Genomic DNA, 15,429 nt, shown 5'->3' on the forward strand with positions numbered 1-15,429 from the left:
GGGAGTTAAGTTGACAGACTGGAGCTGTAAGTACTGGTGGTAGATTCCAGTTTGGTCATGCTTTCTGATCCCTACCTACATAGTTGGGTAAGAAAGTGCATCAGTTAGATGTGAAAAAGCATGTGCTGCCTCTCCAAAGTCCAGAAGTGCTTAAAAACTGTGGTGTATATAATTCAGACAATAAGTTACGTGCACAAAGGAGTTTATCATAACATAAAATTAAAAGGTGACAATTTCATCACACAGTTACACTGCTGTTATCCTTTTTTTTTTTCTTTTTTTGGTTTTGTCCTTTTTTGTTTCATTTTTCATTTCCATTTTTGTTTTTTATGGAGAATTGGGGAAGGGTAGAGATTTGGTCCACTGAAGATTAGTCACCCTCAATGATATATATATTAGAAAAAATATCAGCAGCAAGACTCTCTGGAAATAGATTCTGTTTGATGTAGCTAGTCTGTCTTTTCTGTTTTGCCCTCTTTCACAGCAGCCTCTGAAGTTTTCCGCAGGGGGGCTTTCTCCGAGTTGGCATGTCCTTGGCCAGAATCCGCTGCTCCGCCGTTTTTGTGAGTAGTGTGTTTTTCCAAGTAGTTCAGCATTTCACTGAGAACTGTTTGGAAAGTGCTTAGAGCTGCACATATTGCCGGAGTCCCAAAGCCATGAGTGATCAAACTGGAAATGAGAAGTGACAGGAAAAAAGAGGTGAATGATTTGCAGTATCATGTGAAATAGCAAATCCCTCCATATAATTCAGAACATTCAATTAAACGGGTATTTATTGTGTTCCTAAATGATGCTAAGCATTGTGGAAGATACAACACAGTTGAAGGTATTGCTCTCAACTACATAAGAAATATAGGACCCATTTGGAAGACTTGCCATTAATAGAGTTGATATGCACTAATTATTACCAAGTCTAAATATTCAACACATGACTTGATTCTCTACCTCATTAAGAAGTAGTTAGAAAACACACCTTTAGATTCCATGTGTGGAAACATCGTGCTTTCAAGAATGCCCTATTATGGCATAGACTATACATGAAGAAATTATAATTGGCTAAGTGTGCCTCATGGCTAGCTGTCCCTCTGACTTCATTCTCCTTTTCCATAGAAATGTACTTTTATCCAGGCATATGGCCATCCAGATGGAGACTACATTTCCAAGCTTCTTTTGCAGTGAGTTTTGGACCTGGGACTTAACCTACCCACAATGTAACATAAAGAGAAGTGATACATGCAATTACCACTTGCTTAAAAGGGTAGCTATGCCCTATGTAGATAATCACTTAAGTGGCAGGGACAAAACAAGATAGAAGGAAATGATTCATCTCTAGACTCCTAAATGAGAGAGAAATAAAACCCCGTCTTACGTAAGCCACTCAACATTTAGGTCCCGGAAACTAACTAACCAATAACAAAAACTAATAAGCAAATGTAAGGAATGTTATGGTAACCTCAGCATAGGTAGTTCTTCCAACCATGACAAATGTCATCTCTGGTTGAACAAACACATAGCTGTAGCTTTACTCTTTGTGAGCAGAAGCTACCCAGATTGTTCACTTATGTTAACTGTCCTGAAGTGACACTCTGCCAGTTTGCTTCCTATGTCTTATAATAATATAGAAAAACATCCTTGTCACATAGTATGCCCATGTTATAATATATATACAACATTGTGCATATGTGTATAGTACATTTAATAAATAAAGCAATTAACTGCTTAAGTCCTAATTTGTAACTGTTATTAGGACATTAGTAGTTTTTAAATCAGATAGTACCACCCTTCATAATACTTTAGCTACCTAGAGTTATATTTCTTAAGTTACATAATCTTTAACAGCAAAAATAATAATATTTTATAATAATGCAAATGAAGGATTTGGGGTTTAAGGCAGCCTATTAATATGCCTCAGTTGAGGTAATAGTAGGATCCACCACGTGGGGTTGTTGTTTTTATTAGTCTACGCAAAGGGCTCAGGAGGATGCCAGATCTAAATGAAGTCTTCGATAAATGATAGAGATTGTTGGCTGGATATATTTTCTGGGTAGAGGGTAAAATTTCTGCATGTCCCTCCTTATTCCACAGGTTGTTACCATCTTTCTTCCGAATATATTACAAAGTTTGCCCTATGCCTCCATCATAGTTAACATACATTAAAAAGAAAAAAGAAAATTCCAATCTCTGATTATGTAGGAAACAAGAATGGCCAATGCTTAAGCAATTATGTACACCAAAGTTTATAGTGTAAGACATCATCACTGCTCAAGTACTATATCCACACCTCTGCTGCAAGAAATTGCATTGCCAAGCAGGAAAAATAATTTAAGCTGTATTTCTACAATGAGACAACTAGAGAGGAAGTCAAATAATTTGAAATTTATCTGGGATCTTGGACAACAAATGGAATTGTTGGAGTGGTGGAAGAATTAATCATGGTGATGCCCACAAAAAGAACTGGGTAAAGCCAACCATTAATGTCCAGATGTTTGGCCCCAGGCACAAACTGTCTCTTTTCTCATGTTTTATTCCTATTTAGAGCTTCTTTTTTTATTTTCTTCTATATTGGCATGTCCTCTTTGTTGTGACTCATTTCTTCATCTATAGCAGAATATAAAATATTACTTAGTTTCACTGGGTATTATTGAAGTTAATATCTCATTTTTGAGTTCTGAACATATGTCAAGTCCTATTCTAAGTTTTTTAAATCTGTATCACTTCATATAATTCTATTTACAACACTAAGAACTAGACAATATTATTTCCATTTTACAGACGATCTGAGTCCCAGAGAAGTTAAATAATTTGCCTGAGAAACGGGATATTCTGTACTTATGTTCCTCCCAGGCTGAGGGTACATTTTACTCCTCTTCTCTGAGCAATCACATTTTCTGTGGGCAGTTTAACTCAGTTCCTCTGACTTAACTTTGTACTTGGGCAGCCTTGTTGGCTTGTAAAATCAGATGCTTTTTACTCACTTTCCTGTCGAAGAGCAGCGTTTTTAAAATCAAGCATAGGTAGGTAGTTATACATAAATGCTTTTATTATCCACTTTGAGAAAATAGCTGTTTCTGTATTTAAAGATTCCTCTTAAGCTGGTATCACTTCTTGACTGATGGGCTTTCTTGTTCCAAAATATGGATCTGATCATTAGCAGTTTGCTTTGTCATCTTTGCCTTGGATTGAGAACCAAGTGTACCAAGTCCTCACATTGGCTCTGACTTCACGCACTTTGTGATTTGGGGGAAGTTATTTAGCCTTGTAAAATGACAGTAGTCTAACAAGAACATCTGCTAGGTTCTTTCCAACTCTAAGCTTCAATTTAAGAGTATAACATGTTTGGCCGGGTGCAGTGGCTCACGCCTGTAATTCCAACACTTTGGGAGGCCGAGGTGGGCGGATCACGAGGTCAGGAGATCGAGACCATCCTGGCTAACATGGTGAAACCCCATCTCTACCAAAAACACAAAAAATTAGCCGGGGGTTGTGGCAAGCACCTGTAGTCCCAGCTACTCAGCAGGAGAATGGAGTGAACCTGAGAGGCAGAGGTTGCAGTGAGTCGAGATCGCACCACTGCACTCCAGTCTGGGCAACAGATCGAGACTCTGGCTCAAAAAAAAGAAAAAAAAAAAAAAGAGTATAACATGTTTATGGTGTTCTTAAAATCAAGCACATGGACAGAGGTTACAGAAGTTGAAAAACCACTTCAGGGCTGGGCGCAGTGGTTCATGCCTGTAATCCCAGCACTTTCGGAGGCCAAGGTGGGCAGATCATGAGGTCAGGAGTTTGAGACCAGCCAGATTAACATGGTGAAACTCCGTCTCTACTAAAAATACAAAAAAAATTAGCTGGGTGTAGTGGCACACACCTGTAATCCCAGCTACTCAGGAGAACATCTTGAACTCGGGTGAGATCATGCCACTGCATTCCAGCCTGGGCAACAGAGCAAGGCTTTGTCAAAACAAAACAAAACAAAACAAAACAAAAACAAAACCCCCACTTCATTCAACAAAGAACTCTAAAATCAATTGTAGGATATTCAATATAAAAAAAGTCATCTTGACTTTCATGACCTTAAATGTCATCTTTCAATATGAAAAACATTATGTAAATTTTGTTAATTACCTTAATTTAACATTACCTGCATATTAAAAATATGCATAGCACACTGCACAGAATGATAATAAATGTAAGGCAGAGATTCTTTTCTAGCAGATTTCAGAGAAATTTATGAATCCCAATAATTAAAGTAATCTAATGTACTACAATAATATAAAAGAAGTATGCAATCACAGTATGTTTTAAAAAGTTCTGGGAATATCATGCTATGCTTTTAGCCCCAGTCATTCCAGAAAAATGGGTATGTATCTCATTCACAGTGACATACAGAAAAGGAGAGGGCTGGATTCAGTGGCTCATGCTTATAATCTCAGAGCCTTGGGATGCCAACAAGGGAGGATCGTGTAAGCCCAGGAACCTGAGAGTACAGAGAACTATGATTGCACCATTGCACTCTAGCCTGGGCAACAAAGTAAATCTCTGTCTCAAAAGCACAAAAAAAAAAAAATAAAAAATAAAAAGAGGAGGGAGGAATAATGTAGAATCTTAAAAAAATTAAAGAAAAATAGAAATAGAAGGTCTGATTTTTGATCCTAGACAGAAAAAAAAAAAAAAAAAGACTAAGGTCACCTGCAAGGTAACAAACTATAGTCAAATCTTCGAACTCTTTGATAATAGAGATGATTTTCACCTTTGGAAAATATTTTTCAGTTACAGGTTTGATGTTTAAGTTACCCTTGGCATTTGCACATAATTTCATCAGATTACTGATGAGAGCACATTTCACATGCAAATATCACCAAGGTTAAATAGCAGCCGTGATGGTTTGAAATAGGCAGTCAAAATATAGAAGTTATTTTAAATTCTAAATTCTAAAACTCTATCCTCAATGAGGCCATGGAGACAACTTGCATTGTGTTAGATAAGTCATGTCTATGCTACATTTGTAAAAGAATAGTGACTATAGAGGATTCGCAGGTCATATCAGCTTTCTTAATGTTTCCCAAGTCGCCTTCCTTCACCCTATGTAATCATGTGCTCTATTACCTTATTTTTGTAAAGTTTATCTCGTTTATTTCTTTTTAATACCCAAACATGACAGTTATTCCTATTTGTGTGTGTTGTGTGTCCTTCCTTTCTCAGTCAATTGAAATTCCACTCAAAGAATCTCACAATTTCTTTGATGATACTGATGAAAAATGGATTAGTTTCCTCGTGCCTGGCTTAAGATATTGAAAAACAGCTGTGTTACTTCCAAAGGATAGAAACTTGCCAAAGTGATGAGAGGACTTAAATAAAATTCTGGGGAGAAAGAAGTAACAATCCCCAAACAAATGTAAAACTATAGCACAGAGAGGACAATGGGAAGAAAACAGGTGAGGCTAAACTCCCACTCACCAAGTGAGGAAGAGGAATGGGAATAACATTGGTAGCATCAGAGCGTAACTGACAATGAAAGTATATCAGATTTTTACTGCAAGTGGTAAATCATGTCCCTCATAATAAAGACCATATATGACAAGCCTACAGCTAACATCATACTCAATAGTAAAACGCTGAAAACTTTTGTCTAAGATCAGGAACAAGAAGACGGTGCCCACTCTTACCACTTTTATTGCTATTTAACATAGTACTGGCAGTCCTAGCCAGAACTATTGGGCAAGAAAAAGAAATAAAAAGCATCCAAATCAGAAAGGAAAAAGTTCAGTTGTTTCTGTTTGCAGATGATATGATTTTAGAAAATCCTAAAGACTCCGTGAAAAATTGTTATAATAAGTGAATTCAGTAAAGTTTCATGATACAAAAATCAGTTGCATTTCTAAGGAGTACCAATGGACTGTGTGAAAAAAAGAAATTAAGAAAGCAATCTCATAGTATCAAAAGGAATAAATACTATCAAAAAGAATAAAATACTTAGGAATAAATTTAACCACAGAGGATTCAAGATCTGTACACTAAAAATTATAAGACACTAATGAAAGAAATTAAAGAAAGCACAAACAAATGGAAAGAGATAACCTGTGTTTATGCATTGGAAGCATTAATTTTTTTTAAATGTCCATACTAAAACCAGTCTATGGATTAAGTGCAACCCCTACCAAAATTTAAACAGCATTTTCACAGAAATAGGAAAAACAACACTAAAATTCATTGGGAACAACGAAAGACCCTAAATAGCCAAATCTATCTTGAGAAACAAAAACAAAGATAAAAATATCATGCTTCTGATTTCAAATTATATTACAAAGCTATAGTAATCAAAACAGTATAGTGCTGGCATAAAAACAGACACATAGACCAATGGAACAGAATGAGTCTAGAAATAAGCCCTCATGTATGTAGTAAGCTAATCTTTGACAAGATTTTAATGAATACATAATGGGGAAAGGATAGTCTCTTCAATAAATGGTTCTAGAAAAACTGAATATCCCCATGCCAAAAAATAAAATTGGATCCTTACCTTACACCATACACAGAAATGAACTTAAAATTGATTAAAAACTGAAATGTAATAAAAGACCTAAACTATAAATCTCCTAGAAGAAAAAATAGGAAAAAGTATTTTTGACATTGGTCTGGGCATTATTTTTTGGATATGACACAAAAAGCGTAGGCAACAAAACCAAAAATAAGTAAATGGGATTCGGTCAAATGAAAAACACTTCTGCACAGTAAAGGTAACAATCACAAAATGAAAAGGCAACCTACAGAATGGGAGAAAATATTAGCAAACCATACATTTGATACAAGAATTAATATCTAAAATATATAAGGAGCTCATGCAACTCAATAGGTTAAAAAAAAATAACCTGATATTAAAAATGGGCTAAGGACACAAACATACATTTTTCCAAAGATGACATACAAATGGATAGTAAGTATATGAAGAGATGCTCAACATCACTAATCATCAGTGATACACAAATTAAAACCACAATGAGATGTCACTTCACATCTGTTAGGATGGCTATTTTCAAAAAGCTGAGAGATAAGTTGTGGTGAGGGTGTAGATAAAAGGGAACCCTGTACTCTGTTGGTAGAAAAGCAAACAGGTGCAGCCATTATGCAAAACACTATGAAAGTTCCTCAAAAACCTAAACACTAGAATGACAACATGATCCTGCAATCCCCTTTCTGGGTATATATCTAAAGGAAATAAATATATCTGAAAGAGATATCTAAACCCCATGTCCATTGTAGCATTATTTCTAATAGTCAAGATGGGGAAACAACTTAAGTGTCTTGTAGAAGACACTATATATATATATACAACGGAATATTATTTAGCCATAACAAAGAAGGCAATTTTGCCATTTTGACAACATGAATGAATCTGGAAGACATGATACTAACTGAAATAACCCAGAAACAGAAAGACAAATACTGCATGGTGTCATTTATATGTGAAATCTAAAAAAGCCCAGAGTAGAGGGTTGTTGTCAGAGGCTAAGAAGTAACAGAAATGGGGCGATGTTGGTCAAAAGGTACAAACTTTCAGTAATAAGATGAATAAGTTCTGGGCACCTACTGAATAGCATGGTAGCTATAGTTAGGAATCGTGCATTATATATTTGAAATTTATTTATATTCAAGATATAATTAAGAGAGTATATCTTAAGTGTTGTCACCACACACACCCAAAATGTTACTATGTGAGGTGATAGATGTATTAGCTTGATTGTTGTGATCATTTCACAATATATATCAAATCATCATATCCTGCATCTTAAATATATATAATTTGTATTTGTCAATTATACCTCAATAAAACTGGTAAGAAAATAAACAGGTCTGAGATGGAAAACTATTATTATCAATACATACTTCACCTGACATTATCTGCCAGCAGTTGGGTATTAGTCACCTCCAGGAAGCATCTAGCCTGGGGAAGAAGGGGTGGGGACACCAGTTTCTGGAGTAATATTTTTTCCTTAAACAATTTTATTTACATTTATTTTAATCACAAAACTAATTCCTTTATTTTTATTTTTATAGATTTAAGGGATATAAGTGTAGTTTAATTGCATGGATATATTGCACAGCAGTGTATGTAATAATTGAATTAAATGAACAGCTAAATGTTTCTTGGTTTCATTTGGGAATCTCTGATGCCCAAATCTGTAGGGTTTTGTTTCAAAGTTTTGCTCCAAGAATGAGAAAAAGGAATAGCGCAGATAGGCCCAATGTTTGCAGGGAAGAGTATTCTGTTAGCATATGAAAGATTAAATAGTAACTAAATTCTTTGCTTTCTTTTCAGAGTTCAATCTTTAAAGCTGGCAATAGTATAATGAATGAAGTTGAGACCATTTTGTTAAGTCTAGAAATCACCTATTTATGGATAAAGAAAACACAAGCACATGTTTCAGAGACAATGAAGTTGTTAGGTAATCTTTAATCTTTGAGAAATCCTGGAAGATGAGACATAAAGTAGTAAAATTAAACAGAGAGACATGCCTTAATAGTTAAAGCAGGGGGGAAAAGATTTTAGAAACTCTGGTTTATTAAATTATATTTAATTAGTCTAACACATTTCTGTAATGGGATAGTTTCAAAATTTGAATTTATCAAGATTGAATTTGCATATGGTAATATTTACTCTTTTCAGATTTACAGTTGGTTGAAATTTAACAAGCCCACACAGTAGTGTAACTACCACCATTACTCAAATCTCCCAAGCCCCAGCTCCTGGCAATCACTGCTCTAGTTTTTGTTCCTATAATTTTCACGTTTCCCCAGTTTCATATAAACTGAATCATGAAGTCTATAGACTTTCATGACTGGCTTCTTTCATTTAGTATAATAATTTTCTGATTCATTTATGGTGTATTTATCAATATATTGTTTCTTTTTATTGCTGGCAAGTATTCCATTGAATGGATTTATGACAATTTGTTCACAATAGGTTATTAAAAAGCTGAAGTGTTAGTATTTAAAAAGTAGAAGTAGGCCGGGCGCGGTGGCTCACGCCGGTAATCCCAGCACTTTGGGAGGCCGAGGCGGGCGGATAGAGACCATCCTGGCCAACATGGTGAAACCCCGTCCCTAATAATACAAAAAAATTAGCCGGGTGTGGTGGCGGGTGCCTGTAGTCCCAGCTACTCGGGAGGCTGAGGCAGGAGAATGGTGTGAACCCGGGAGGCGGAGCTTGCAGTGAGCCGAGATTGCACCACAGCACTCCAGCCTGGGCGACAGAGCAAGACTCCGTATCAAAAAAAAAAAAAAAAGAAGTAATCACTGAAATGCTGCATGGATTTAGTAAGATATGTAATAAAGTAACTGCATTTCCTTTTACAAATGAGTTATTAGAGCAGTAGCAATATAATTGAATGCAGGATTTCAGCAATGCATCTAACAAAGTCTCCCCACATACTGTATAAAAAGTTGGAGGGGAGGAGGAAGGTAAGCTAGATGACAGCAAAGTAAGGCAAATTCACAGCTGGTTGTACAATGACACCCATAGTGTGGATGTAAGGGCAGTTGTCAACCTTGAAAGATGTCTCTTGTGGAGTGCTGCAAGGCTGTCATTAATCCCACTCTGCTGGACACGTTAATTAACAATGTGATTGAAGCCATCATAGATTTTTAGCTTAATGGCTGGTATTAAAATAGAGAGGAAAGTTCCTGCATTGCGTAACAGAACCAAAGTTCTGAAAAACCTTAACGTGATAGACAGCTTAATTGGTGGGCCAAAATCAATGATAGGAAATTTAGGGGAGATTAAGGAAAACATGGCCATTTGGGTAAAAAGCAAATTAGTGTTGCAATATACTAAGAAGGAGATCTGAACTCAAGGGCTATTCATAGGAAAGAGCTTTATGAAATCAGTAAGCCTAAATTAAAAAGGCAAAGGTCAAAATTTGAGGTTTGGAGCATAGTTAGGCGGACTTAGAGAGACTACGTCTACCTTGGACTACATTCTCATTCATTTTCTCTTTCTTTCTGTCTCTCTCTGTCTCTAACTAGATTACAGCTCAGTGATTTCATTTTCCTATTACTAATTTCACACTGAGGGGCAGAAAGGCTCTGACAACTTGACTGTGAACAATACCATCACCTGCTGAGAAAATTCAGACTAGGGTAGTTTATGGCACCTGATGTTAGGGAAAATGCAACTTATATTTAACAGTCATCTCCCTAATTTTATTCATGGTTTTAAAAGCTCCTATTTTGCTAGACCTCCCAATTAACATTCTCTAAAGTACCTTTCTTGCAACATAAAGCATCTCCTCAAATTGGCTCAGTTCAGGAAGGAGGTAACTGTTTACTGGATTCAGGGGTGAAGCTCTACTTTTCCGTTTTCCTCTCAAGCGTCAGGTTTCTTCCCTAAGTGTTTACATTTCAATGATTGGAAGAACACCACTGGGTAGAGTAGCCATTTCTAGGGAGATTTTGCACTCGTGTGTGTAGTGTGTTTGTGTGTGTGTGTGTGTGTATGCATATATGTGTGAAAGAGAGTGAAAGAGTGTGTGTGTACCTGTGGACTTGTATTGGTTTTGCCTTTTTATAAAATGGCATCTTCTTGACCGGTGGCCTTGACCTGAATGTTTTACTGATACAGTCTGTAACTTTTTACATGGAAATGTATTGCAACCATTCAAACTGTATTCTCTAACGGTGGGTGTCAAAACTATAGAAATTGAGGCTCAGAAATGAAAGAAAAGAGGTAGAATAGAGGGTGGAAGAAAAGAGACTGCTGTTGGAAAGAAAATATATTTTAATCCTTTCTTCTTTTTCCCTGTGTGGTTTTGCTAATAAGATGGTAGCAACAACCCATTTTTAACTTGGACAGTGTTTATACTTAGAAATCGCTTGACATTAATGACAAGAACCTATCAGAAAATTCCATATAATAGGAATTTCACAAACTTCTATTCGCGCCTTATAATCCCTGGTTAACTGCATTTCTTGCTCATGGTCAAGGCCTTACCTACATTTATCTTTAAAATCTCCAAAGCTTCAGTTCTTACTTAGAATGTAAGCTAGTATAGGATTCTGAATGTTAGAGGAATAAGAGCCAATTTACTTTCTCTAATCTAAGTAAGTATAGTTTACATTTCACTAGCTTAATTGTATGCTAGATAAATGCTACAAAGCTGTGTCCATATTTTTCTAATTGTCCTTCAAAAATGCTTTATCTTTACTTTAATTGATTTGTCTAAACTAATTTAAATTAGACCACTAAAGCAATTTTCTAAAACATAGCCTGAAGCAACCTTCTATGGAATCCTCTCCTGAATTCTTCCTATCTTGGCAAGAGTTGTGCCTGGTATCCAGCACCTTTCTACCTACTAAGCAAACACTGATTCGATATGTGTTATAAAGGAAATGAAAGTCTGTTTAGTATTTGTCACTGAAGATTAGATCACTCAGTTGTGTCTTCCAGCCATAGATAAATTTTTCTAGCTTTCTTTTGGGGTACAAAAAGCTGGAGGTAATAGACACTATCGTGCTACAAACTAGAAGACTGAAAATCAATAGAAAATAGCCTGCCATCATCATTTAAGTAATTTGACTAAAAGCTAATTTCATTTTGTAAAGTTTCAACTTTTTACCTGAAAAAGCAAGCAAGCCTTTTTCTTCACTTTTTTTTTTTCTTTTTTGGTGTGTGTGAAGGTTGAAATGGTGTTTGGGTTATTATTCCTATTATTTTGTTATATTGCATCATTCCAGTGGGTGTTTACTATCACTAATCTTTTGATTTCTAGAATAGCATACCGATGCCACTCAGTTCTACTTTTTGCCCTCTGGGAAGCATGCAAACAGTAAGATTTAAATGCAAGACAAATCTCCTTTTCCTTTCCTCTGAGATTATTCAGTTACTACAGGCTTAGGTCCAAGTGCAGTCTATAATCTCACTACAGTGTTAGGTGGCCACCAGATAAGTGCCTTCTACTCATGAGAACAGCCCAGTAGAGAGGGAGTCTGGGGAACAGACCTTCAACAACAGCAGCAAAGAATTGTAGGTCTTCTCTGCCCCACCTTACTTCCTCTCACAGCTCTGAGTATTAGACACTTTATTTCTAAAGCAGCACAACTTCTAAATATAGGCCATGAAAAGAGACCCTTACGTGCTTGAGGATAAGCATGTAACTGAGGCTTATCCTCCAGAACTCAATGGCATCTATTCTTTGTAGCCTAAATGATTCAGAAAACAGATGAAAGGTGAAACCAGTTGATGGTGCTTATTTTCTACATAGATTATCTTATCTCGTGGTCCCAAGTACTTTTACAATGGAATTTAATTAAGATACACAAAGTATCTAGTTCTCTGGTGGTGAAGAATCATTGACATCTACTCATTAAGCAAAGCCTTGACAACACTCCCAAATGTTTTGTGGTTTCTCAGTTGGTGGTTCTCAACCGTAGATGCATATAAGAAATCTCTCACAAATCTTATTTCAAAAATAGTAATATATGGACCCCACCCCCAAGACCTTGGTTTAATTGGTTTGGGATGAATCCAAAGCATCAGTATTTTTTAAACAACCCTCATTCCATTTAAATGCAGAGAAAAAATTTAGTATGTTTCCTTAGGACCAAGAAATAACGCCTAACTATTATGTCTGCATTCCTCCTTGGGAAAAAGAGGGTGATAAACTTCTGCAGCATTTCCCACAAGACCTTCTGCAGAATCTTAGTGTTACGTAATGTTAATACGTACTCTGAGATTTAAAAACAGTTTTCATGATCAAGTTTTAGAAACTGCGGCTAAGTGTTCCCTCCTTTAAAAAAGGGTTCTGGGAGTCTTTGGTATGCCAATATGCATTGTCATACTTCAAGACAGGTACAATAATTAGGGTTTCTTGAACCAGAAAACCCTTGACCATGAAACACTTTCAGAGAGCATCTCATAGGACTGACTAGTGCACTATGAAACTCAATTTGGGGAAGTATGTTTATGACTACCCTGAATCTCTGTCAGATTGGGAGATGTGTGTTCATCCACTGCCCTAAAGTCACATTCCTTCTGTTCTTCTCAATTACTTTGAGGTCCCAAAGGGGAATGAATGAGTCCTTGTGTCTCCATTTTACCTCAGTACAGCTCAATAGCAAAGCAGGCTAAAATAAAATCATTGCACATACATTAGAAGAGACTACAATCAATTACATCCAAGTCAACTTCTTGAAAGTGATAACATTTGATGTTTGTACTATAGTTTTTACATACGAGAATGGAGATTATAGGGATACATTAACCATCTTGTTACATTTCTCCCTATCAGACATATTTTCTATTTGGAATAGACAAATGAAAATGCTAAGCTTTTTAAAATGGTTTTTATTGAACTGTTGATGTTTTAAGATGAATAAGTTGAGAAAACATAAAAGGAAGATATGAGGTGATATAGAAACTCAGCATAAGTAATGATTTTAAATTAATCTGTAAATTAAGAATGGAGTAAAATATTATTGATCTAGAAAGAACCTTATAAATCACCCAGCTTAACTGCATTGACTCATGAACATGCAGAAGTCACACGGGTGAAATTCCTATTCTAAATTCACACATCTAGTTGGTAACCAAGTGGAGACTGAGTTAGGTCCCCTGACAATTAATCCTGAGTGCTTCCCACCATGCCATATTGTCTTTTGTCAATTTCTCTTCAGTCCATTGCTCAACAAAGATAGACAATATTTAAGTAAAAATTAACCAAAACTCTTCCACAATGTATGCGTTCCCCAAAGTCAATTATTCATACATGCAATTATTACAGGGTCACGTTTGCAATTTTTAATTAGAAACAGTTACCTCTGGCTTCTATTGTTTTAACCACTAGTCTCCTATGTGCTAAATCTAAAAATCCATAAAAATGTCATCAAAAGCCCTGTAATTGATGCTTTAATGTATGCTCCTCCTGACAAAGATTCATTGCTTGAGTAAACTTTAGGCAGGTTTCTGAACCTTCTCCTAGTCCCATCTTTGCATTTCCTTGTAAAAATCCAGTTTTTGCAAGGAAGATCTCCCCCAACTCATATCTGCTGACCCTTGCTTTTGAGATCACAGATTTAATTGAAATTTCATTGTTTCTTTTCTCACACTAAAGAATGCTTAGTGAAGAAACTCGCCCACGGTTGATGACCTTCCCAGCCACTTCTTCATCTCAAGAAAATTTTAACAAAATAAAAACAAAAAACAAAAACTATGCACACTTTAGGCTTCTTGGAGAAAACCAAACATGCTCACATTTGACTAGAGACAAACATTTGCTCTTCAGCATGTTGCTAAGAATAGAGCAATCAGAAAATACCAGTTGAGTTGACAGTAAGGCGTGTCATATGTGGAACCCTGAAGGAAATGGGAATGAATAACCCTTGAAGAGAAAACTAGGGAAGACATGAGAACTGCCTTTAGAAAGTGGGAGGGAACCAGGATGAAAGTAACTCTGTAAAGCCCGCAAGAAGCAGGACATTGGGAAATGGAAGGAAGGCATTTCTAACAGAGTTGTCAGAGATAGAGAGCAGTCTATTATTGAGAGTTTCCAAGCTTGAGATGGATGATAACTTGACAGAGACGTTGGAGAGAAGGTCTAAATGTTGAAGAAGAGTAGGAAATGTTAGAGGCCTTCCAACACTGAGAATCATCGAAGAAAATTTAATCACCAGCAAGTACAGATTTCTGGGACTGCCTATACAATCCTTATTTCCCAAGGCAGTAGTAAGAGGGTATATTTCTAAGAAGGTAGGCTGTCAGGATAATTTATGAGTTAAATAGGAGAATTAAGTACATTGATCATTTTACTTCCCTAGTCCATCATCCAATTAAAACATCATGGCCCTGAGAATGAACCAGTGGAGAATATACACAGGACCCAATTGAGATATTATTGTAATCTACATTTATTTACATATATTTATTGCATGCATACTATTCACTAGGTACTGTGGATTAAAAGAAGAAATTTCCTTATTTCCCCAGGTAAATTACCAGTATGCTTAATCTTCTATTGTAGCATCACTCTTGTATATTATAAGCCTATATATATCTATATAGAATAATTATATCTATATTCTACAGATATAGAATAATTATATATATTCTCTCTCTATATATATATGTATATAATTATTCTCCATTTTAGAAGTTCTAAAGAATGGGATAATCCTCTAGTCATCTTTTCACTACCTGCCATTAACATAGTAGAAACAATAAATAATAATTCTACTAGAAATAACAGAAACAAATAATAATTCTACTAGAAATAACAGAAACAACAAAATTTCAGCCTCCCAAGGTACATGCTGAGAAAAAAAGTTTCCTCATTTTTTGAACAGGGTGTCTTCCCTGAACTGAGCCTTCGAGATAGTTTAACTTCTTTTTTTTTTTTTTTGTTTTGAGATGGAGTCTCGCTGTGTCACCTGGGCTGGAGTGCA

The 15,429-nt window shown here is 35.9% G+C and overlaps 1 protein-coding gene across 1 annotated transcript in view; it reads right to left on the reverse strand.

The window, feature by feature from the left end:
* Positions 1 to 275: 275 nt before the first annotated feature.
* The window catches only part of TFAP2D (transcription factor AP-2 delta (activating enhancer binding protein 2 delta)), a 63,174-nt gene continuing 48,020 nt past the window's right edge, over positions 276 to 15,429 (reverse strand). Inside the window, exon 8 of the mRNA XM_011960248.1 lies at positions 276 to 669. Within this exon, the coding sequence (XP_011815638.1) occupies positions 450 to 669 (220 nt within the window). The 3' untranslated portion in view covers positions 276 to 449. The remainder of the gene's footprint in view (positions 670 to 15,429) is intronic.

The sequence above is a fragment of the Colobus angolensis genome, unplaced genomic scaffold, assembly GCF_000951035.1.
Source record: "Colobus angolensis palliatus isolate OR3802 unplaced genomic scaffold, Cang.pa_1.0 Scaffold51, whole genome shotgun sequence".
Taxonomy (NCBI): domain Eukaryota; kingdom Metazoa; phylum Chordata; class Mammalia; order Primates; family Cercopithecidae; genus Colobus; species Colobus angolensis.